Source organism: Theileria orientalis, chromosome 4 (genome assembly GCF_000740895.1).
Source record: "Theileria orientalis strain Shintoku DNA, chromosome 4, complete genome".
In the NCBI taxonomy this organism is placed as follows: Eukaryota; Apicomplexa; class Aconoidasida; order Piroplasmida; family Theileriidae; genus Theileria; species Theileria orientalis.
Window position 1 is genome coordinate 1,570,123 of NC_025263.1, and position 22,820 is coordinate 1,592,942.

Sequence of the window (22,820 nt, forward strand, 5' to 3'; positions counted from 1 at the left end):
ATTACCAAACAACTGTTTAGAAGTTATCTATACATCTAATATACATTAATGTTGTGTTTGTGTCAAATGGTTGATACACACATTAGCAACAAATAACAGATATCATACATATCATATATGTATGTGTATAAATATATGTGATTTTAATTAAAAATTATGATAAATTCATATTAAATAGTTTATTTAAACCAATTTTGTATATATAGACACAATACATGATTAGGTTGAGTAATATTAGTGCTACCCAACTGATTGTTAATTATGCCACAAAAAGTGATATCAAGTAGTCGGAAATAAATGAAAACTATAGTACATTAAATATGTTGATTGTTAGACAACAGAAGATTTTGAGATTTAATTTTTTAAAATTTTTAACCTCTTCTCATTTAATGATGACTGTAGAGTTAACTTGATGATCATATTATATAGTAAAACAAGTATAATACACAAAAATATGTTACAGATACGTTAAATCAGATGGGCTGGAACTTAAAGGGAGTGAAGTTGGAATAATCATTTAGTATTTTGGCGTACTTGTGTAGTGCCTCCACTATGTCGTTGTCGGACTCCTCTCTGGCCCTGGATTCCATGACGAGGCCGTTGTTTATGTTGGAAAATTCGTCCAAAATTTTGGTCTTCAGCTTCTTCTCGGATTCCTCCTTGAACTTCTTCAAATCAGAGAGCTCCGTTTTCATGTTATGGTAAGAAGAGTTAATCTTGTCGAGCTCTTTGGTAATGGATGAGTCAGTTTTCATTTCAATTTCAGACAACTTCTTGACTATCTGCTCCTCCCGCTCCTGTCTGGCCATCTTCTCCTCGTCAAAGGACTTCTAAAGCATTATTAGTTATCAAGTGTAGTACCTGGAGGTTCGATAGGTTCTTCTCCAATACCATACAGTTTGTCTCAATTGTGCTAGTAAACTTAGAGTCATTTTCGTTCACATATGTTTGAATACTGTCTATTCTATCCGATAATGTCTGGATCACGTTGTCGAGCTGGTCCAACTTTTGCATAAACAGGTTTTCCACCCTGTTTTGAACTGAGTTTATCTGAGTTTCGAAAATCTAAAGGGCCATATAATAAAGAGCAACTCACTCCGTGAAGTGCCTTTATGGTCTCCATCCTTCTTTTAGACTCCAGAGTTATTGCGTTTTGTAACTTATTCAGCGATTCGTTAATGTTAATTAACCTATTTTCTTCCTGGTGCCGCTTGTGCTTCGCCTGGAGCTCCATTTGTCTCTCGAAACCGACCAGTTTATCATTCAAGATGAGTAGTTTAGACCTAGTTCCGGTGTTGAACCTCGGATCGTACGATTCGGGGTTTTCCAAAAGCTTGCTGATGACTAAGCAGTCATATAAAATAATAAATTCTTACCGGGGTAGGATGACTGTGTTTCTTGTTTAAGAGATGTGTCCAAAGAGTTTGTAATTGAGTATAATGAAGAACCAGCTGTTCTAGAATGTTTCATCAATTTCTTTATCAGCAAGTCATCTTTTAAATCAACTAATGTACAGTTTTTGTGGTTGCCCACAGAATTATCATATTTAGTTCTGATTTCAGATAAAACTGAATTCTTTCCAGTATTTTTTAAAATATCGATCATATTATATTAAAGATTACAACAAAATTAAAAATGTGTGGGCAACAATTTGTTGATTTCTATAAACAGTCAGTATGTCAGGATCATAACAGGCCCAACTCACAGTGTGTATTAAATAAACAAAATATACTATACAAATCCTTAATATTTTAATAAATTGTGAATTTTTAATTTTATGTTTGGATTTAACTAATATTTGAGTTAAATTTCCAATGTCAAATACATTTATCACTATATGTCATACTCAACACAATATCATAATAATCAACATAAACTTGTACAACAAATTAGAATTTAAATATTTATACAAGTTGATGCAACTACTGCTGTTTAATAAATTCGGTTATGGTGTTGAACTATAAACAGATATTTAAAATATTAATTACTTACAAATACATCCAAGTCATATAAACACATTCAATAACACATTATAATTAATAGTTGAAAATACTTTTATTTTGATAATTTAATAATTTACTACAGTTTGACACTAATAATATTAACAATAACCTATCAAACATACAATACTGTGTACTAATTGCACATTCACCTGAACAACAACTTTTAAATTATTTAAGTATATAATGTGAAGGACTTTATATTATTCGACGAGCGGCGTAGTAAACAAAAGTCCCGGATTGTTTATTACTGTTTTACTTAAATTTTAATGATCAGTTGATGCACTTATTTATGCAACTGCTTATTAAGATGCTGCTGCATCAGGCAGTGCCTTTAATCCGAGACCATGATGGAATGCAAGATGATGTAACAATTCGTGTGCTGCAAGTCTCTTTACACCCAAAAATTCTTTTTTAAACAAGGCAGCTACTTCCTTGACGAATGGTGCAAGTCCCAAAACTACTGGTTTGTCAAGAGCATTTTTTGCAAATTTAAGAAAACCGTGTGCAACACCACCAAGTGCAGTGAGGTGTTCCAGGTGGACATACATGTCTGCATCGGTCTTTCCAAAGAAATGGAGGTCTAACAGCAATTCTCCAGCCGCTCCCTTCCATACGGCGTGGTTTCCACAAACAACCTCGTTTACCAATCCATGGACTGGTTTAACCCATGTGTAGTGATGTCCATTGTGATCTACTGTCTTGTGCAAAAATACTCCGTCGGGAAGTGTACCAAGAGGACATGCGGTTGCGGAACTGTGTCCTTCCCAAGCGACAAACTTCAAATCTTTCAAATCAACTTTACCAGCGGCTGCTGCATTTGCAGCTGCAGCGAGTTTGGCAGACCAAAAAGCGAGAAAGGCCAATATAGCGAATTTCATTGTATTCGATGTAATGTCTACTTAATAGTGAATTATAATAACTGCTTAATCAATCCCCAGTACCCGATGGGGATTTAAGTAGTTGGTATACCCCTTACATCGACTCCAACTCGTTAACACCTCTCATCACACATTGACTCCAAACTGGTCGTTAGTTCACGTAATGAGTTGTTTGTTATTGAATGACTGTATTTGGCCATAATTACTACCCATAATAACATCAATTATAACAACGAATTTCAAATTTATTTCTTCATTCTGTCTAGTTGCCAACAAGTTGAATGAGATAAACCCTGTTTTTTCAATATTTGAACTTGTTATAGTTATGAACCAGAGTATTCATTTATCCAGTCTGTACAGACACACTCAATTTGGTTCCATTTCAACCATGTTGGTTCCTAAAACATATTGTACATTACCAAAAAAGTGTTTACACGTTATCTATACATCTAATATACATTAATGTTGTGTTTGTGTCAAATGGTTGATACACACATTAGCAACAAATAACAGATATCATACATATCATATATGTATGTGTATAAATATATGTAATTTTAATTTAAAATTGTGAAAAATTAAATTTGAATAATTTATTTATACAAATTTTGTATATATAGACACAATACATGATTAGGTTGAGTAATATTAGTGCTACCCAACTGATTGTTAATTATGACACAAAAAGTGATATCAAGTAGTCGGAAATTCATGAAAACTATAGTAGATTAAATATGTTGATTGTTAGACAACAGAAGTCTGTTATGCGATGTGAAATGGGCAATTTGTGTGTATATATTACACTGTGAGGTGCTCATTGCCGTATGTCATCAAATATGACAAACTAAAATATTCAGCTGCTATTCAATCATCAAAAGGTGAATCTAAAAACTATGATACATTATAACCTTCTTCCTATACAAAATGAAACGAGGTTGAGTTATAACCAGATACAACCATCCTGTGTTGGAGTAGATTGTTGATCATTTGATAATAATTCAGGCTTATTCTCCAAACTCTCAGAGGTAATTTCATCTACATCTTTGTCATTAGGATCAGAGTGACCAGAAGATTTCGGTGATTCATTTTCAGAGGGGTCTGCAGCTCGTAAATTTGATTTTGATGTGTCTTCCATGGTGGAAGTTGGCTCAGCGTCTATGTGAAACGTAGATGATCGTCGCTGTACTGGCTCCGTGTATTGCTCAGATGTATGGCTCGGTGACTGCGTTAGTTCAGTATTCTCAGGCTGATCAGTTGATGACTCTGGGAGAAGTGAATTGCCAGAATCTTCAAAAGACCCTTCTAGGGGGGTTGTGTGAACTGTAGGTAGATCTTGATCAATTGATATATTAGAATCTTCTGATGGTGTGTGTTCAGTGTTATTTTCAGTCGATGTGTATTGAGGCTGAACTTGAGCTGTTGTTGAGTCAGGTTGCTGTGTAGATTCTACTTCTTGCTCTAGTGAACTGGATTCTGTTGGTGTAGTGTGTTCAACAGTATCATCATCCGTAGATGACTGACCTTGGTTTGACAATTGTTCATTCGGTGTAGTTAAATCTTCTGTGAGATGTTGATCATTTTCATTTGCATCATCTTCTTCGTCCGACAAAAGTGGAATGTCTTGTGAATACTCGGACAAGTCTATATCTGTAAAACCTGCATCTCCTTGGGATGTTGTAGCTCCTTGAGGTTCTGCATTTTGGCTCGGGGGTACTGAATTGCCTGTTAGATTGCCCATGGGTGTGTTGTGCTTTATAAAAAAGCCAAACTTAATTGTAACTCCATCTGAGAATGTGACTTGTTGTTCATTTTCGTTGTGTGAGTAGCGAAAAATACGAATAATTGGAAAATTGTTAAAAAAATTCATCAATCCTGCATTTTCATCATATTGAATTTGCTCAAACACATCTGCCAGTTGTTCCTGCTGATTTGCTATTGTCGGTTGTTCCTGCTGATTTGCTATTGTCGGTTGTTCCTGCTGATTTGCTATTGTCGGTTGTTCCTGCTGATTTGCTGTATTCTGTTGGTCCTGTTGATTTGATTCGTCAGCTACAGCTTCTGTATAAGGTTCTGCAAAAGTAGGTGACGTGGAGTATTCGGATATAGCTTGTTCCCCAATTTCAGATGTGGGTGGCCCTGATTGTAATGAAGTTGAATCTTCGGATGCATTTGGTTCAGTGAAAGTTTGATTTTCGTTTTCAACAGTGGCATCTTCTTCACCTGGTGATTCTGATTGAACAATACTGGTATCTTGTGAAGTATTAATTTCACTGTGACACTGTGATGAATTATGTTCAGCCTCCTGTGCTTGAGTGTCCTGTGTCTCCTCTTGAGCCACTGAACTGGTTTCTACTTTTTCGTTAGGCTCAGATTCTACGGTAACGGTAGTAAGTACTGATTCAGACTCAGGTAAAACAGAAGTATTCTCTGAATCGGACTCAGCTGTATCAGTAGTAGACTCTGATTCGGCCAAGATGGTTGTATCTTGAGAAGTGATTTCTGCAGATTCGATTTTTTCGCCTGATTCAGATAAATCTGAATTATCTTCAGGATCAGCAATTGTACTAGTATCTTGATGACTGGGCTCTTCAGTAATAGCTTCTGCAGAACCTGGTTGATCAGTAGAAGATTCCTGCTCGTTTGTACCACTTGGCTCAGTAACTTGGTTCTCCATAGCTGCCTTACCATCTGTATACTGAAAATCTGAAGATTCAACAGGATCCTCTGATACTGATTGATTGTCGTTAGGAACTGTAAAACTAGCAAATTCGGACACACTTTGTTCACATACATCTTCAGTTGTCGACTGTGTTAGCTCTATTGAAGCTGAATCTTCAGTTTCTACTTGTTCTGAGTCAAGCTGATCTGAGGTAGGATGATCTTCTGCTCCAGTCAACTCAGTGGCCGGTTGTACTGAAGAAATTGATTCTTCAGAACTCTTATCTGCTTCGTTTTCAAAGTGATCCTCAGCAGATGCAGCCCCTTCTGTATTCATTTCATCCGTAGAAGTTTCCTGTTGGTCTATTGTACTGGTTGGATCTAGTGAAAGTGATATTGTGGGATCGTCATCCTCTTCTTCAGCAATAGGAGCAAGCGTTGGGGAATGTGGTCGTGTATCGTTCGAAGCACTATTCGCGTTTTGACTTTCCGAAGTATGAGAGTGGTAGTCGTCTGTAATAGATACCGCAAAGCGAGGCGTTTCAATGACTGTTACCCTATCTGAATGTTGCTGATTACCTTCTGTGTGACTACTTGATTCTTCTGGTACTCTCTGCGATGTACTAGCACCATCAGTGTTTGACTCTGCTTGATTCTGACTCGCTCGATGCGCTTGACTGAGGGATGAGTCCACAAACGCGCCCACTGACCCAAAATGAAGTATTGTTAACAATGAATCTGAAACATCTAACGAATTGGCATTTCTTAGATAGCCTGGTGGCTCCTGGTAATTTGCTTTATCTACTTCTGTTATTACATTCTTTAGATTGGTTTTATCGAAATAATGTGTCTCTTTAATGTATTTTAAAACGATGGAAGCTCTTATGAGATGATCTTTGAGCTTAGGGCATTGTAATATCACTTTTTGATGATCTCGAGAATAAGCAGCTGTGGCGGTCCCTATTTCATAGAATAGACCGTCATCGTGAATGTAGTCGTAGTTTGCCAACGCATAACAAAAATCTGATTTTAAATCGAAATTCTTTATCCAGCCCTTGAAACAGCCGATATAGACAGACTCTACTTGAAATCCCAGTCTGGGATAATAAACGTAGAAAAATATATCGTCTATTACATGTTTTTCTACGATGAACCTGGTATGATCGGCATTCTTGTCGATGTTCAAGGTAATGACGCGGTCAACGTCCGATAATCCCGGCTCGCATAAGAGTAGGGTCACTACGGTGAGTAACCCGAGTATATAGGAGGCCAGTGAGCCTATTTTGCACCCGAACGGCAGTAACTTAATTAAATAATCAACAGAGGAAGAAATTAGAATCTTTATATGGGGAGGAAGAGCTCGAAAGAAGAACGTTCTCAGGGTAATTTGGAAATCTATCAATCACAAAATCCATACAAAAATCCTTTTATGAGCTTTATATGAACTGTTGAGGAAAAATTTAAATTGGGCCCTAAACGAGCTCATTCGTAGGCCTTGTAGTGGATCGACTCCCTTCTACAGCGATCCGTCACATTATCCCTGATATGGACGATCCTGTCGGAGACGCGTTTGATGATTTCCATGCTCGTGGTCTTGGAGCCGGAATCGACGAACCTGAGGATGCCCATGTTCTCGACGACCTCGAGTGGATTCGACTTGACGTGAATGAGCCTCGAGTCGCTGTACTTCCCAACCGCCACAATGTCAATGCCATAAATCTAAAGTAAACGTTAAAGGTGCTGCTTAAGCGCAGTGGTTGCCACTGTAAGGAAGTTGCGTCCAGTGCCATCGTACAAGGCGCCATATAGCGATGATACTTTGTACTTTAGCAGGAGACTGTGCGTAGAGTATGCGTAGCTTATATCTATGTAGTTACCTTCACAAAGTCCTTCGTTATCTTGTACGGCGCCCCTAGGATCACGTCGTCTGTGTATTTCATGGCTGACACGATCAGGCAGCGGTCGAGCATGTTCGTGAACGGAAAGGGCGAGCCCTTGATCGTCCTGACTGTCTGGTCGTCGTAGATTCCAACTATCAAGTAGTCCCCGAGTGCGCGCGCTGCCTTCAGGAACCTCACGTGGCCGTTGTGAAAGAGGTCAAAACTCCCGTCCACGTAAACAACTTTGCCTTGCCCTGGTCTATCCTTGTTCGACAGGAACTTGGAGAGCAGGTTCAGGCTCAGTCTGCACCTCGGATACGACACGTGCCGCTCCCCGAGTTGTCTGGCGGACTCCACGTCCGTGAGGCCCTCAGTCAGCAGTTCGTGTTCGTTCTTCTTCAGAGCCTTGTCGAAATCAGAGGACACTGCCTGGTGGTTCTCATTGGCCAGGTGATAGAACCTTTCAAACTCCAGCGACTCAATAAGCCTGGATAGTGTTGTGGAAGTGCTCACACCTGATCACAAATATTAGTTGAGTGTCTTATATTGAATTATAATTGGCTATGAATGCTCTAAATATGCGAATCCTGCCAAGTAAATTTGCATGTGCTCAAGCTAGGAGTTGAAAATATACATAATTGAGCGTACATATAGCAGGCCGACCCTCAGGGGCAACTGTGTGTAACTAATATTAAATCTGAGTTTCCGCGGTTTCATATCCGCTTTTAATTATATATAACTAATTCAAATACTTAAGGCAGTACCATATGACCTCTTAAAGTGAATCATGAGGCCGGCGTTTTTCGGCTCAAGGTAGCAGTCCTTGCCACTGGTGCCAATTGCGATATCGTCTCCGTGTGCAACGTAGTCACACTTCGCGGTGTTGAGCAGAAAATCGAGAGTGACGTCGTAGGGAACGCCGACCATGACCTCGTCCACCCATTTACAGCCCATCACGATCTCGGCTCGCTCTTCCTGGGTGTATATGGGACAGATGCCCTTGGCGCGCCTCGTTTCCTCATCGGATATTATTCCTATGACCAGCTTTCCGCCGAGCTCATACGACTGCCTCAGGGCGTTCAAATGGCCCCAATGGATTAGGTCGAAAACGCCATCTACGTAGATGCGAGATTCTGACAAATTTTTGAGGTCAACCTTAGAATCTACCATTTGTATAGTAACATTTAATACGTCTCATAGTTTATGAGTTTACAAACAAATATATGTACACAATATAATAAAAATCAAATCTTGACCAACACCGTATGAGTCGCCCTACTCACACGGTACATAGGTTGGGAATTTTAATAAATAAGCTTTTATAATACATAAATTTATGTACTTTTAAAAATGGGAGGCCACGGTGGTCTAAACATACTGCCACAGAAGAAGTGGAACGTGTATCGCCATGATCGGCAGTATCAAGTGAAGTTCGATGAGCATCGAGACATAGAAAAAAAACTAAAGGACAAAGAACTCACTAAAAGGGAATTTCTGAGTGATTCACTGGTTGAACTGAGGAGAAGAGCGCAGGATGTAAGGAATAGGGACATAGAAGTGGAACATCCAGTGAAAAAAAGGAAACCGTCCTCACATAAGCACAATAGGACCAAGAAGTCGGATGAAAAAGAGTCCGATGATGATAATATTCCATCAGAAACAGTTTCAAAGCCGCCTGAAAAGAAATCAACGGGCCATATAAATTTTTTTGAAAAAGAAGAGAGAGAAGCCGAAGAATTAAGTAATAAGAGGAGAGAGCATTTAATTAAAAGTGGTCATTATATATATAATAAGGACTCAAGGGGTCCACAGAAAATAAACGTGTTCGTAGACGACGAAAACGCAAAAGTAACACCAGATTTTAAAAAGCAGCCAATTCCATGGTATATGAAGCCAAAGAGTGATGTATCATATTATTCAGAAAAGGAATTCAAGGAAAATGGAACATCAGACTTATTGGCAAAAGAATCGAAAAAATATCGCAAATCAAAGGAAGAGCTCAGAAATGAAAGATTATCCAGAGAATCTTCAGAAAGAGAAAGAGCTTTAGCACTTTTGAAGTCAAAATAATATATTTGAGTGTAATTAGTGTATGTGTGTATATATTTAGTGCAATTATTCGTGACCTGAATGGGGAGAAAAATTTTAATATAATAGAGTCAATGATTGATATATCGGAGATACAATGCTCATTAAATAGAGCAGTATCGTCAGTATTTGGAATAAGTAAGACGGAAAATGAGTTAAACTCATTAAAGTCGCTCTGTTCAGCATTAGATAGATTAAGTCTGGACAGCAGTGACCCAAAAAAGGATAAATTGACAGTAAATTATGTAAAATACTATTGTAACGGAAACTACTATCAATTTCTGGAAAATTTAAGGAAGTTGTTGCTTTTGTTTGCACATAGATTTGTTAATATAAAGTCAGTGGAATCGGAACTGGCACATTTGTACATTAAAATATTTTTAAACATAACAAACACATTTAAAAGGAATAATATCGCATTTCAAACGGAGCTGCTGTGTATCTGTGTACTTAAAATTTGGTGTAACGTACTGTGCATAAACAACAGCAATAAAATAGACGAGGAAACATTTGAAAAAAACAAAGAAATATTTGAGGAGTATGTGCCACTGGTGATAAATGTGTACAAGTGTAGTAAAAATGAAAAGGAGTGGAGTAAATTGTTGTACATTACTTTGGAAATATTAAAAAACACACACGATGAAGAGCTGCTTTATCAAATATTTGAAGGCCTAGAATGTATACACACAGGATTAAAGGTGAATGAGGTGTACCCAGGAGTAGTATCAGCACTGATAAATAAGCTGAAGGAACTGAATAGAAAACAGTTGATAAAATCAGTAAACACACTGATAGTGTGGTTTAGAGCCTTTTTAGAAGGAAAGAAGGAAAGTAACTTGAGTGATTTGGAATATTTGAAGAAAATTCTGAGTGAAAAGGAAGAAAAGGATGAATTGTTGAATAAAACGGAAGAATCGCTGGGATATTTGATAAGAAGGTTCCGAAACACGCACTCAGAAGCGGTGACTAAGGTGTGTTTGAGTTGCGTAGACTATGAGAGTCTGAAAAGTGAGTTGAGGCAGCAGATGTGTGAAAGTATACTGGAGTCGGTGATTAAAAAGGATGGAAGCGGTGAAATTGAAAGGAAAATAGAAGGACTGTCAGTATCGTCGAAGCTGATAATGAGAGATATGGTGTCAGAGAGGATGAGTGAGCCAGGAAGGAAAGCAGTTGAAACATTTGAAGCATACCTGAGAATACGAGGCTGCTTCCCCTGGGAAATGGACGAATATATGGTAATTAAGTTCATGATAGACAACGTAGAAGTGGATTACGAAGGAATGGATGATAAGGTAACGGTGAACAGGAAGTATTTGGTAGACGCAAGGGAAGGAGTAAGCGCAATAGGAGACAAGGGGGGAAGAAGGTGGGAAGCAGCGGAAAGTTTCTGCATAAAATACTTTGAAGGAATATCGAAAGAAAAAAAAGTAGGAATCTTTACAAATTTACTGATAATATTGAAGAATAGTACCACAATACCAGTGTACGTGAGAGCGTTGCACGTGTTGAACGACTTGGTAGTAAGCGGGAATGGAAAAGAAAGTTTCATATCAGAGGATATGATAATTGAGCTGAGGACACTAATAATATCGAAGGACATGTTTGCAATGAGCAGGAGAGTGGAGGAGACGTTGGCGGCAAATGTAACGAAGGTTAAGCTGATGGACCTGCTCTCAGTGGTGATAAGAAGCGACGAGAGAGGAACGCTGAGTCACAGGGAAGTTGAAACGATGCTGTTTAACGTGATTCCAGAGGTAAACTCGGACTACACGAGAGTGTCGCAATCATCGACTTCGTTGATGAGGGAGCTGAAAGAATATTTCAACAAGCACATAGGAAAGGAAGGTGCGGAGGTGCTAACAGGGATCAATGATGAAAGGCGTTCAAAAGAGGGCGACTCAGAGTTGCAACATCCACAACCAGCACTACAACAACAACTAGTTCACATTCAACAGTTACAATTATCACAGCAACAACAACAAACACAGCAACTATTATCACAGCCGCTAGTACAACAGCAACAACCACAATCACTGCTACCACTACACAACCAACAATCACTACACAAACAACCACAAAACGATGAAGAAACAGAGTTTAGGCAGTTGCTGGAGTACTATACAAACAGTTTGATCAAGAAGGTCACGAGCAATATCGACAACAGAGGGGTGTCGGATGTGGTGTACACGCTGACGAGCTTTAACAACCGAAGAGTGGACATGAAGGTAATATTTGACCTGACAGTGCAGTTCTGTAAATACTTTGACGAATTCGCAATAGATCGAGACTATGAATTCGATGAGAAGTTGAATGAGGTGTTGTACAGCTTTAACTACATGTTGCTGTACATGAAGAGGTACTTGATAGGGTCGAGGAGTGTGGAGTATAGCATCGCCGACGGTTCTGAGGACGCTTATAAACAGGAAAACAGAGCTGAAATGGAACAAAAAAGGCAAGAATGTCCAGAAGATGTAATGGACGAGGACGGAAAAGGAGACTTTGTACTGAGTGTGTCAACGCTGATAATGACGAGGATGAGATACTACGTAGCAGATGAAAGTAGCAGTGTGAAGTATCTGGCACTGGTGGCACTGAGTAGAGCTTTGGAAATCAGTTCGAAAAACGAGTACATATACAGAATAAGAGTGCACGAAATATGGGATTGTCTGACGCACTCGTTGGAAAATAACATTAACCAGTACAGAATAGTGTCAGTACTGCTGAAAATATATAAAAGTATAGTGAAAAATGTGTACGAATTTGTGGAAAAAAGGTAAGGAGGAAGAATAGATAATAGAAAAATGTAGGTTGATAAGAATATTGGAAGTGATGGAGAAGGTGGTATTCGAAGATGAGCAGATAGTAGGAGTGGCAGACGAGAGGAACGGAACAATAAGATACAAGTGTTACCTGGAAATAAGCGAATTCCTGGAGGAAGTGGCGAAAAGAGTGGTTAACAGGCGGATGTTCTCGAAGCTGATGCTGATATCGATAAAAATACACTCGCCGAAGACAAGTGGGTCGATAAAGGAGAAATTGAACGAAGTGTTTAAGAATCTGTCGAAGAAGGATCCGACACTGGTGAGAAACGTGCTGATAGAAGTGAATAAGGGAGAAGGGATGAATAAGGCGTTTATAAAGTATGCGCTTAAGAGAGATGTGAAGAGAATGTGCAGCAAGGCTCCACCACAAGTGATGCTGGAAGAGCCGAGAGTAAACTAGAAAGTAAAATGTACAATAATCGCATAATTTTTATATATATAATAGTTATCGCAATAGTGATTGGGAAAAACGATTGTATAAAAAATGAAACACGAAGCAGATACAGAGTGTGTAGCGCATATCCAAGATTGGCAGATTCTAACCTGAAAAGGAGCCTTCCTAGAATAAAACAAGTAGAAGTAAAGGGAGAATGGATAAAACTAAATAACTGCTCAGTTTCGAAGGTAGTGAAGGAAAAATTGAAGGAGTTGGGAATAGACGGAGAGTTGGTGAGGAATGTGGAAAGCGAAGAGGAGAGGAAGGAGGTGATAAAGTCAATAATCAACTTTGTGAACATAGTGTACAAGGAGTCAGGGTATTTTAGAAGCGAGGCGGCAGGATGGAATTATTTGGACTCGGGGGAGCTGAGGGTGGAGTGTGTCGAGAAAGAAATACCGGAGTGTAACTTCAGAGTGTTCGTGAAGGACGAAAGCGCAAGCAAGAGCGTGGAAATAAGGGCGGAGGACGTGATAAAGTCGTCGACGGTGACGATACCTACGGGGAGGTACACGCAGCAGTCGAACGAGTACCTGAGAAGGAAGATGTTCAGAGGAGGGAAGATGAGCAGGCTGGACGCGAGGACGTTCGAAGCAGTGAGGGGCTCGGGAGTGTACAAAAACCTGCAGTACGTGGCGCACAAGGACGGAGAAGAGGTGTACGTGGACCTCTTCCACGACGGACAGGGCGTGGTGCACACGGTGAGTCCAACCATATCGATAAGGCAGGGGGGGCCTGTTCTGAACCTCCTGTACCAAAACAAGAATTTCGGAAGCAGAAAGGCACTGCTGAACGTGGCGTCGGAGCTGAACCTGTTCAAGCTGCTGAACTACAACCACAAGCTGACGGTGAACGTGTACTCGGACATACTCGACTACGTTTTCTGGAGCGCAGACTGCTCGGACTGCACACTAGTCAACACGTTCGTATCAGTGACCATGAACGACATGATGGCGCTGATGAGGAACATAAACAGACTGAAGGTAGTGGACAGGGTGAAAGCAAGTTTAAAAAGTAAATTCAGCCGTAGACCTAAATCGAATGCCGATGGTGGCATTAGTGGCATTAGGGACAGTAGTAAGGGTTCCAACAATAGTAGCAGCAGCAACAGCAGTACTACCGGTAGTAGCAGTAGTGGCAGCAACAGCAGTAAGAGTGGCACGGTTAGCAGGGGAAAGTTCGGCATAGAAGAGCTGAAGGAGAAGACGAAATTGGAAAACTTGAAGGAGGCGGCACTGTCTAAGGTGAAATCGACTAAGAGTGACGGGAAGGCGGAAGAGCTGAGGAACAGTCAAGTGTGTGTGCGCATAATGAAGAAGGTCGGGAATCTGAAGTACACCCTGTCTCCGTACCTAGGGTCGACGGAGTTGGGGCTGTCGAATCAAGTGGCCTACAGGCTGGACACGAGTAAGCTGGACGAGCCAGTGGAAATCAACGCAAGCCTGAACAACAGTTACAAGTACAGAGATGAAATGGAAACCAGAGAGAGGGGGCGTGAAGAAGAGTCCTTGTGGAAATATAGAGCGGAGACGAGACTGATGGTGACGCTGAGATCAAGGTGCAGACTGCTCTGTAGGTACGTCTACGGGAACAAGATGTCCAGGGAGGACTACAGAGGACTGTTTGAAAGCAAGGCGGAGAAGCCGTTCCTGGCGGCCTCGCACGACTTGTCAGTGCCAGTGACCTTTAAGTTTAAAATAGTGCCCTACGTAGGGGTGTTCGTGGACCTGCTCTTCAAGTCGATGAACGCGGAGGACCTGGACGTGAGTTTGGGGGTAAAGTTCACAGTGCTCAACCTGACTCTGTCGATACCGGTGCTGAACAAGGTGAAAACATCCTACGTGCTCAACAAGTTCGCAAAGGGTACGCAGAACTACCACATAGGAATATGACTCACAGCCTGCCGCCCGTGCATTACACAATGTTGTAACATGATTCATTGTCGTCAGTAATTTGTGACTGATTCAGAACAATCATTATCAGAACTGTGTATGGTGCATACGTAGAGTATATGAACACGGCGAATGCCACAGTTAGGATTTGCAGTCCCAGTAAGCTTGGCACACGAATTCAAATTCCTGTTTTGAAAATTCGTTCCACCTGGAGAAAATTAAAAGTTAAATGGTCGCTACAGCATGTGGTTATGTATATGTGTGTGAGTAGGTAGGAACTTACGTTTTTGGAACCACAAATTCACTTTTGCATGGAAAGTCGTATTTGTAAGTAGCAGTGCACCTGGTACCGTCATGTTTCCAGTTCTTAGGGCAAACCTAAACCAAAAATTGGATTTGAACCGCTTTAAATACGTGTTAACAACGAGTATATTTATGTATTTAAGTGTACCGAGGCAGTAGTAATAAGGCGTGAATTAGTACAATAAGCTTCTACATGGTATATCGAATGGATAAATGCGTACGTTTGTATAGTCTTTTTCACAGTTCCCGAGACAGTCCCAGAACGCGAGGCATCTTTGACTGAAGCTCTTTTTCGAGTCTGGAGTTGCGATTTCACTAAACTTAACGGACTTTCCACAAGGCCCAAAGTATGTGCTGGGAGCAATACAACTGTCACTTGCTTCTTCCCAGCCGTAAGGGCACCTCCTAAAAGTGACTGAATCAACATGGATTGTTATAGGCGGTATCCGATTATACAGGAAGTTAATGATATATGGATGATTATTACCTGAAATAGTTCTGTTTGCACTTGGTCTCTGATTTATGCGATTTGGAAGGGAACCTGACGTTACAGGCGAACGCCCAGTTCCTCTTAAACCCAGGAGATACGTTGGTAAAATCCACCTTTGTGCCACACTGGGAGAAGTTATAGTTTATTTGGCCTATTTTTGGCCTGCAGATTGTGCGCAAAATTCGCCCGTCCAACTTAGTCTCGTGTTTCCAACCCAAGGGGCATGGTTCACGCACAAAGTCCTCATTGTCAACGTGATCGTCGCTACGTTAACATTAGTTATATGAGTGGTATTGGTATGGTCAGCATTAGTTAATACGATTACAAATATTAGTAGTTGGTAGCAAAAACATACTTAAATTGTAATCTGCATGATTCATCAGATTTTTGGGTAAATCTGCTAATGATATTGTAGCAATTAGGGACAAAAGCCTGGTACGTCTTTGGAGCAATGCAGATATTTTCAAACTTGTCCCAGTTATCTATAAAATGATTAGTCATGGCATCAAGTGAGTGTGTGAACAAACGGCCTAGCAGGTACCAAACTCACATGGGCATTCATACTTCTTAGTGGTTATATTTGAGTCGATTTGCAGGAAACTTGGAGCCATGATCCTCTTTTCAAGCTTATCGATTGTAAACTAATGATGATTAGAACGTGTAATTATTGTATGTAGACGTTAAGAGTAATTACCTGCAGGGTCGATAAAAAGTTATCGTCGGTTGACTTCTTCCTCAATTTATACAACTCGTTCAACTGCTTCTGCAGTATCTCAATGGGAGTGTCCTTCTCATTTACTCTGCGCCTCTTGAGTATCTTAAACCTGGACTCTATGGCGCCGTCTTTGTAGATTTTGTCAGTTGACACCTTCAGGCTCTCCTTTACACTCTCCTCACCGGGGTAAAAATCCACTAAACATACCACTGACCATATGTTTTTCAATCTTTTGGTCATTTTGCTAAAGTTGAATCTGACTTGGCATGGCCCCTAAACAGTGTAAATCAGCATCCATTTTTAATTTTTGTTTTTACTACGTTGCTGTGATTACCTTGTAACTAGGAGGAGCCAGGCAAAGGTTGGTGTCCTGGTCAAATGTCCACTGGTACGGGCACTTTTCATCCAAGTGCTGCTCATTGTTCATCTCAAAGTTCCTAAGGTGGTTTCCATGTACACTCATGCTAGTTACAACATCCACAGTTGCAGTTACAGTAGTACCAACTAAATCTAGCTACATAGCCTTGTAGTTACCATGATAAGTTGTATAAATCCGTTTTGATAAGCTTATCCTCTCTGCTCTCAAAGTGAATGATTCCTTGAAATTTTGGACTAAAGTTCTCTAGGGGCGTGCAGAACTCTGACCCCGTGTATCCCAGAGGACAACTCTCACTCAGGTCCAGAAGATTGGAGGTCTTGAACATTGTATTATCCCAGGTCAGGTTACACTTTACTGTCAATTCATTCTTATTCCTCGCCAATTCCTCCAAACTGAGTTCATTGCAGACTCCGAGGTAGCTATCATGAGGCACGCAATTATTGCCCTTGGATGACCAGAATTTGGGACACTGTGTGACCTTATCTGGCATGTAAGCAGGCTTATTTACTTTACACGGCCAATTGAAAGAGCACTCTCTGGATAAATTCAGTTTGTCTAGGGGTGTTTTATCCGAAAAATCCATCAGCTTTTCACAAGATCCACTATATTCAGGGTCGGCCTTACAGTGGAGTCCATCTCCCATATACGTCTAAGTAATTCAATATTGACAGGGGCACTTACCCATTTTTCGGGGCAGAAGGGAGTAAAATCAGGTTCACATTCAGAAGATTCAAAATTTTCCAGATCTAATATTTCAGATGCCCTCGAAATAGAGTCCCTAATCTTCACTTCCAAAGCTAAAAATGAATATTGTAAACACGACGTTGGACAAGATAACTTGAGAATTTACATGAATAGGCCTTTACCTGCTTTTTTCAGTTCATCAAGGTCATCAATTTGCTTATTCTCGATTATATTCTTCAATGTGTCAAACAACACACTAGATTCAGATAAAATGATAAAGTTGAAGAAAAGTAAAGGGGCTAGAACTGATTTATAAATCATTCTGAATTTACATAAATGGTAGTTGGCGCCATTTTGTGTGCAAAGGACTGCGATAAGGGTAATATGTTACAAGCTAAGATGATGTTGTTTAAAGTGTATACACATTTGTCCATTAATGGATTATTTAAAAATAGAAAGGTTGATATAATATATGTGTAAACAAAATTGTAGGTTATAATACAAAATATGTGGTTTTAACTCAGTTTTGGAGTAATTCATAGGTCCCTAGCAGTGGAATTCTGCCCCATCTCAAAATAGAAAAATTAATAGAATCCGCAAGTTTTGGATGTTTTTTGAGTTTGTGTTGTTAAGATTTATTGTATATAATCACGGACGTCCTAAAGTTTATATGCCGACCTTATCTGTTGTGTAATTTTAACTATGAATAATATTATTGTATAATATAACAACTAATCGCAAAATTATTAAATAAAAAATGCCAGTTTTATATCATTTGACTTTAAAGAAGCCAACAGGAATAACAACGTGTGTTCAAGGGAGCTTCTCAGCGCCGAAGGCCCAGGAAATAGTGGTCGCCCGCTCACATATTTTGGAACTATACAGCCTGGACTCTAATGGAAAGCTGCAAACAGTAGCGAGCGCCGAGGTGTTTGGAATAGTTAGAGCAATTTCAGCCTTCAGATTGACGGGCTCACAAAAGGACTATCTGGTAGTTGGCTCAGATAGCGGAAAGCTGGTGATTCTAGAGTTTTCGTTGGAGTTAAAAACATTTAAAAGAGTACACTGTGAAACATATGGAAAGACAGGTGAGTAGTAGCTGTAAATGGGCGATGAGTGCAAGAATTCATAGATAATTGAAATTATAAGCCAAAGGGACTGAATAATGTACAGGTGTCAGAAGGATAGTGCCAGGACAGTACCTGGGAGTGGACCCGAAGGGAAGAGCAGTGATGGTGGGAGCAGTGGAGCGCCAGAAGTTCGTGTACATCATGAACAGAGACTCGAAGGCGAACCTGACAATAAGCTCGCCACTGGAAGCACACAAGAGCCACTCAGTGTGCTTTGACCTGGTGGGACTGGAGGTGGGATTCGAAAACCCAATCTTCGCGTCAATAGAACAGAGCTACGAAAACGTAGATAGCCTGCAAATAGACCTGGACGAGGAGCTGACGGACGAGGCACTGAAGAAAGGAGTGTCGTTCTGGGAGATGGACCTGGGCCTGAACCACGTGGTGAAGAAGGTGACGCTGCCAGTGGACCTGACTGCGCACATGCTGGTGCCGGTGCCGGGAGGACCAGGAGGAGTGATAGTGTGCTGCGAAAACTTCCTGGTCTACAAAAACCTGGATCACGGAGACGTGTACTGCGCATACCCGAGGAGGCTGGAGGTTTCGGAGCACGCGAAGCTGCTGATCACGAGCTACGCAGTGCACAAAATGAAGGACTTCTTCTTCATACTGCTGCAGTCGGAGTACGGAGACCTGTACAAAGTGGACCTGAACTACGACGATGCACAAGTTAAGGAAATAGTGGTGCGCTACTTTGACACAGTGGAGCTGGCGACGTCGATGTGCATACTGAGGTCAGGGTACCTCTTCGTGGCCTCAGAGTTCGGAGACCACCACGTGTACCAGTTCACAGACCTGGGCAGCAACGAGAAGGACCCGATGTGCACGAGTCTGCACCCGCACTCGAAGAGCGCGATCATAGCGTTTAAGCCGAGAGTGCTGCAAAACCTGTATGAGACGGACAAACTGCCGAGCCTGAGCAGCATAGTGGACATGAAGGTGGTGGACGTGATGGGCACGGGAGACTACGAGTTCATCATGGGCTGCGGAAGGTGGTACAACTCGCGCCTGAAGAGCCTGCGCTACGGACTGAGCACGGAGGAGCTGGCGTTCAACGAGCTGCCAGGGAGGCCGAGAGCAGTGTTCACAATAAAGTCGCTGGAAAGCAACTACGACGAGTTCATAATAGTCTCATTCCAAGGAAACACGCTGGTGCTCTCAATAGGAGAAGCAGTGGAGGAGGTGACGGACTCGTTCTTCCTGACATCGATAACGACGCTGCACTCGTGCTACATGAGTAACTACCACGCGACGGAGAGCCTGGAGGGAAGGTTCGAAGGAGGAGTCTCGGACGGGATATTCGTGCAGGTGCACGACAGCGGATTCAGGTACTCGCACGGACAAGTGGTGAAGGAGTGGAAGGTGCCGAGCACGAAGAGAGTGAAGTTGGCAGACAATAACCTGAACCAGCTGCTGCTGGTGCTCTCAGGAGGAGAGGTGGTGTACTTTGAGTTGGTGGACAACGACCTGGAGGAAGTGGCGAAGAGGAACCTGTCGACGGAGATCACGTGCGTGGCGCTGCAGCACACGCCGGCCTCGAAGGCAGGAGAGAGAGTGAGGAAGGGAGAGTTCTGCTGCGTAGGAAGCATCGACAACATAATCAGAGTGCTGAAGCTGGACAAGACGCTGAAGATGTGCTCCTCGCAGCTGCTGAGCAACAACGCGCTGCCGGAGTCGCTGGCGCTGGTGACGGCGGAGACAGGGTCGGGATCTGGAGGAGGGAGTAGCGGAGGGCTGGGCGAGAGTGAGTCGTACCTGTACGTGGGTCTGAACAACGGAATCCTGATAAGAAACAACGTGGACAGCTTGGGGAACCTGAGCGACCAGGAAAGCAGGTTCATGGGCACGAAGGCAGTGAAGCTGAAGCTGGTGCACTACCTGCAGAGACAGTGCCTGCTGCTGATGACGACGAAGACGTACATCGTGATACCGAATTACCCGACGAACACGACGAATAACATGGAAATACTGCCGCTGCACCTGACGACGGGGAGCGGAGGAAGTTACGGAACGACGGTGGACAGCATAGACACGTTCAACAGCCTGCTGTGCCTGAACGGGTTCGTGTGCATAATGAACAATAACCTGAAGATATTCAAGTGCATAGTTAACGACGACGTCTTCAGCGAAAGCAGCGTGGACCTGGACTACACGCCGAGAAAGCTGGTGCTGATGCCCTCGGAGGCGCCCTCAGCAGGCTCGCTCAACTACCTGCTGGCGCTGGTGGAGACGGACCACAACAGCTACAGCACGGAGCAGGCGGAGGAAATCAACAAGGAGTTGAGCAGCATAACGCTGGAGTCGGACTGCTTCGAGCTGAAGGCAGCGAAAAACTACAGAGCAGGACCAGGAAAGTGGAGTAGCTGCGTGAGAATAGTGAACCCGATGAACCTGGAGACAGTGGTGAAGCTGCTCTTCACGGAAAACGAGGCAGCAACGACAGCATACACGTGCGTGCTGAACAATAAGCAGCTGCTGGTGGTAGCAACAGTGAAGAACGTGCACCTGTACCCGCAGAACAAGGTCTACGGGTCGAGTGGAGCATCAGGGGCAAACGGATCTTATGGAAATTCGGGAATTACAGGAGCCAACGGAACGAATGGATCCAGTGGATCCAGTGGATTTTCGGGAAGCGACCAGGGCTACCAGGACAACGACGAGGTCGAGGGGTGCATAAGAGTGTACGAGTACAACTCGAACTACAGCAACCTGGCGACCTCAGGAATGAACATTAAGCTGCTGCATGTGACGAACACGAAGGGCTGGATACGCTGCTTCAACAACTACGAAAACAAACTGCTGCTCTGCGCAATAGGAACCAGGTTGAGAATGTACGCACTGGGAAAGAAGCAGCTGCTGCTGAAGGGAGAACACAGAAGCCTGACGAACTACGGATTCATGGATATCAAGGTGATCGGAAGCAGAATATACTGCGGAGACATAAGAGAAAGCGTGCAGCTGCTGAGAATCAAGTTCTACGGAGAGGAGACGGGAGAGTTTGAGATGACAGCGACGAGCACGGGTCCGAGGTGGCTGTCGACGATGGAGCTCCTGGACTACAGCACAGTGATGGCGGCGGACAAGTTCGACTCAGTATTCGTGGCGCGAGTGCCGAACAACGAGGACGTGGTGAGGAACAACTACTTTGAGTACCAAAACCAGTTCCACCTCTCGGACCTGGTGACCTCGCTGAGCAAAGTGAAGCTGAACAGCGTGTACGGAGAACTCGTGGTCTACAGCACGATCCTGGGCAGCCTGGGAGCATTCGTGACCTTTACGAGCAAGGACGAAGTCGACTTCCTGCAGCACCTGGAAATGCTCCTCGCAAACGAGCTGGACACGCTGAGCGGGCGGGAGGCGCAGATGCACAGAAGCTACTACTTCCCAGTGCAAAACGTTATCGACGGGGACCTGTGCGAGCTGTACTTTAACCTGAGTAGCGACCTGAAGGCGAAGATAGCGAACCAGCTTAACGTGAAGGTGGCGGAGGTGGTGAAGAAGCTGAAGAACATAAGAAACAGAGTATTCTAACAAGGTGGACTAATAGTGTTTTCTGCACGCAATGTGAGTATACACGGTAAATAATGCACAGACATGGCCAATACGCATAAAAATGTACGTGTACATACATGCATATGTATAGCGAGGTAAAAGTGATAGTAGCCGTGACCGAAGAGTTAGGGGTACGAAAAAGATAGGGCCCATATAATGGAGATAAAAGGTCGGAATGTGAACAGAAAGGATGAAGATAAGGTTATATTAGTGGAAGGTAAGGCGATGAAGTACACAAAAAGGAGATTAAGGAAATTTATGAAAAAAACTGAATAGAGTCGGGTGTATAGAAAGGAAGGAATTTGAATAAATAGAAAATAGAGGTAGACCTGACAAACAGTGGTATTTTGAAGTAGAAATAGTTAATGGAAATTAAAATAGAGTGATTAAAATAAAATGTGTCGAGTAATAAAGAAGAATGATGAAGATTAATTAACAACATTTATAATGAGAATAAAAAGAGAGTAAAAAACGTCGAATAAGGCTAAAAAAAGAATTCCTTAAGAAAAATTGTGCAAAGAATCAAAATAGTGAGAAAAAAATTAAAAAATGAATAAAAAAAGACATAGTGTGTGTAAATTAATCACAACATGAAAAATGAACACACAAAGTTATAGAGACCAAAAAATTGAATGTTATAGGAAAATGAATGAATAGTGACAGCAGAAATAAGAGAAAATAGGTAAAAGTCAGAAGATTTGTCACAGGAATAAAAAACACGTAGGGGGGTTAAAAAGTGGAAGGTTTACAGCGGTAAGAACACAAAGTAAACGGCGCTGCAATCAACTCATGCAAGCAAAACTTACTTTTAGTAGGTGGTTAAAAGGGGAATTTAGATGTCCGAGACGATAACGCGCTCGAAAAAGAGAGTTCAACTTTCTACACACCACCGGTAGGAGTTGACACACCC

The 22,820-nt window shown here is 42.0% G+C and overlaps 8 protein-coding genes across 8 annotated transcripts; 3 read left to right on the forward strand and 5 right to left on the reverse strand.

Moving 5' to 3' along the window:
• Positions 1-473: 473 nt before the first annotated feature.
• Positions 474-1,605, reverse strand: TOT_040000711 (filament assembling protein; the record flags this gene model as incomplete). Its single annotated transcript, XM_009694349.1, has 4 exons — positions 474-830; positions 862-1,065; positions 1,097-1,344; positions 1,377-1,605. The coding sequence occupies 4 exons, from the start codon at positions 1,603-1,605 to the stop codon at positions 474-476; spliced, it is 1,038 nt and encodes a 345-aa protein (XP_009692644.1).
• Positions 1,606-2,305: 700 nt separating this feature from the next.
• On the reverse strand, positions 2,306-3,081 carry TOT_040000712 (conserved hypothetical protein; the record flags this gene model as incomplete). Its single annotated transcript, XM_009694350.1, has 2 exons — positions 2,306-2,898; positions 3,000-3,081. The coding sequence occupies 2 exons, from the start codon at positions 3,079-3,081 to the stop codon at positions 2,306-2,308; spliced, it is 675 nt and encodes a 224-aa protein (XP_009692645.1).
• A 740-nt stretch (positions 3,082-3,821) lies between these two features.
• TOT_040000975 (Conserved hypothetical protein) lies at positions 3,822-6,954 on the reverse strand (the record flags this gene model as incomplete). The annotated part of the gene is made up of 3 exons (XM_009694351.1): positions 3,822-4,337; positions 4,788-6,817; positions 6,861-6,954. 3 exons carry the CDS (start codon positions 6,952-6,954, stop codon positions 3,822-3,824), a joined length of 2,640 nt encoding a protein of 879 aa, XP_009692646.1.
• A 67-nt stretch (positions 6,955-7,021) lies between these two features.
• TOT_040000713 (CTP-phosphoethanolamine cytidylyltransferase) lies at positions 7,022-8,589 on the reverse strand (the record flags this gene model as incomplete). The annotated part of the gene is made up of 3 exons (XM_009694352.1): positions 7,022-7,258; positions 7,417-7,934; positions 8,184-8,589. 3 exons carry the CDS (start codon positions 8,587-8,589, stop codon positions 7,022-7,024), a joined length of 1,161 nt encoding a protein of 386 aa, XP_009692647.1.
• Positions 8,590-8,769: 180 nt separating this feature from the next.
• On the forward strand, positions 8,770-9,489 carry TOT_040000714 (conserved hypothetical protein; the record flags this gene model as incomplete). Its single annotated transcript, XM_009694353.1, has 1 exon — positions 8,770-9,489. The coding sequence occupies one exon, from the start codon at positions 8,770-8,772 to the stop codon at positions 9,487-9,489; it is 720 nt and encodes a 239-aa protein (XP_009692648.1).
• Positions 9,490-9,581: 92 nt separating this feature from the next.
• Positions 9,582-14,657, forward strand: TOT_040000715 (conserved hypothetical protein; the record flags this gene model as incomplete). Its single annotated transcript, XM_009694354.1, has 6 exons — positions 9,582-11,352; positions 11,596-11,875; positions 11,939-12,280; positions 12,315-12,666; positions 12,915-13,839; positions 13,954-14,657. 6 exons carry the CDS (start codon positions 9,582-9,584, stop codon positions 14,655-14,657), a joined length of 4,374 nt encoding a protein of 1,457 aa, XP_009692649.1.
• A 141-nt stretch (positions 14,658-14,798) lies between these two features.
• On the reverse strand, positions 14,799-17,549 carry TOT_040000716 (Plasmodium falciparum CPW-WPC repeat containing protein; the record flags this gene model as incomplete). Its single annotated transcript, XM_009694355.1, has 11 exons — positions 14,799-14,865; positions 14,941-15,035; positions 15,182-15,365; positions 15,448-15,714; positions 15,806-15,932; positions 16,001-16,091; positions 16,145-16,438; positions 16,500-16,602; positions 16,700-17,193; positions 17,226-17,341; positions 17,411-17,549. 11 exons carry the CDS (start codon positions 17,547-17,549, stop codon positions 14,799-14,801), a joined length of 1,977 nt encoding a protein of 658 aa, XP_009692650.1.
• Positions 17,550-17,985: 436 nt separating this feature from the next.
• On the forward strand, positions 17,986-21,889 carry TOT_040000717 (splicing factor 3b subunit; the record flags this gene model as incomplete). The annotated part of the gene is made up of 2 exons (XM_009694356.1): positions 17,986-18,316; positions 18,402-21,889. The coding sequence occupies 2 exons, from the start codon at positions 17,986-17,988 to the stop codon at positions 21,887-21,889; spliced, it is 3,819 nt and encodes a 1,272-aa protein (XP_009692651.1).
• Positions 21,890-22,820: the final 931 nt, after the last annotated feature.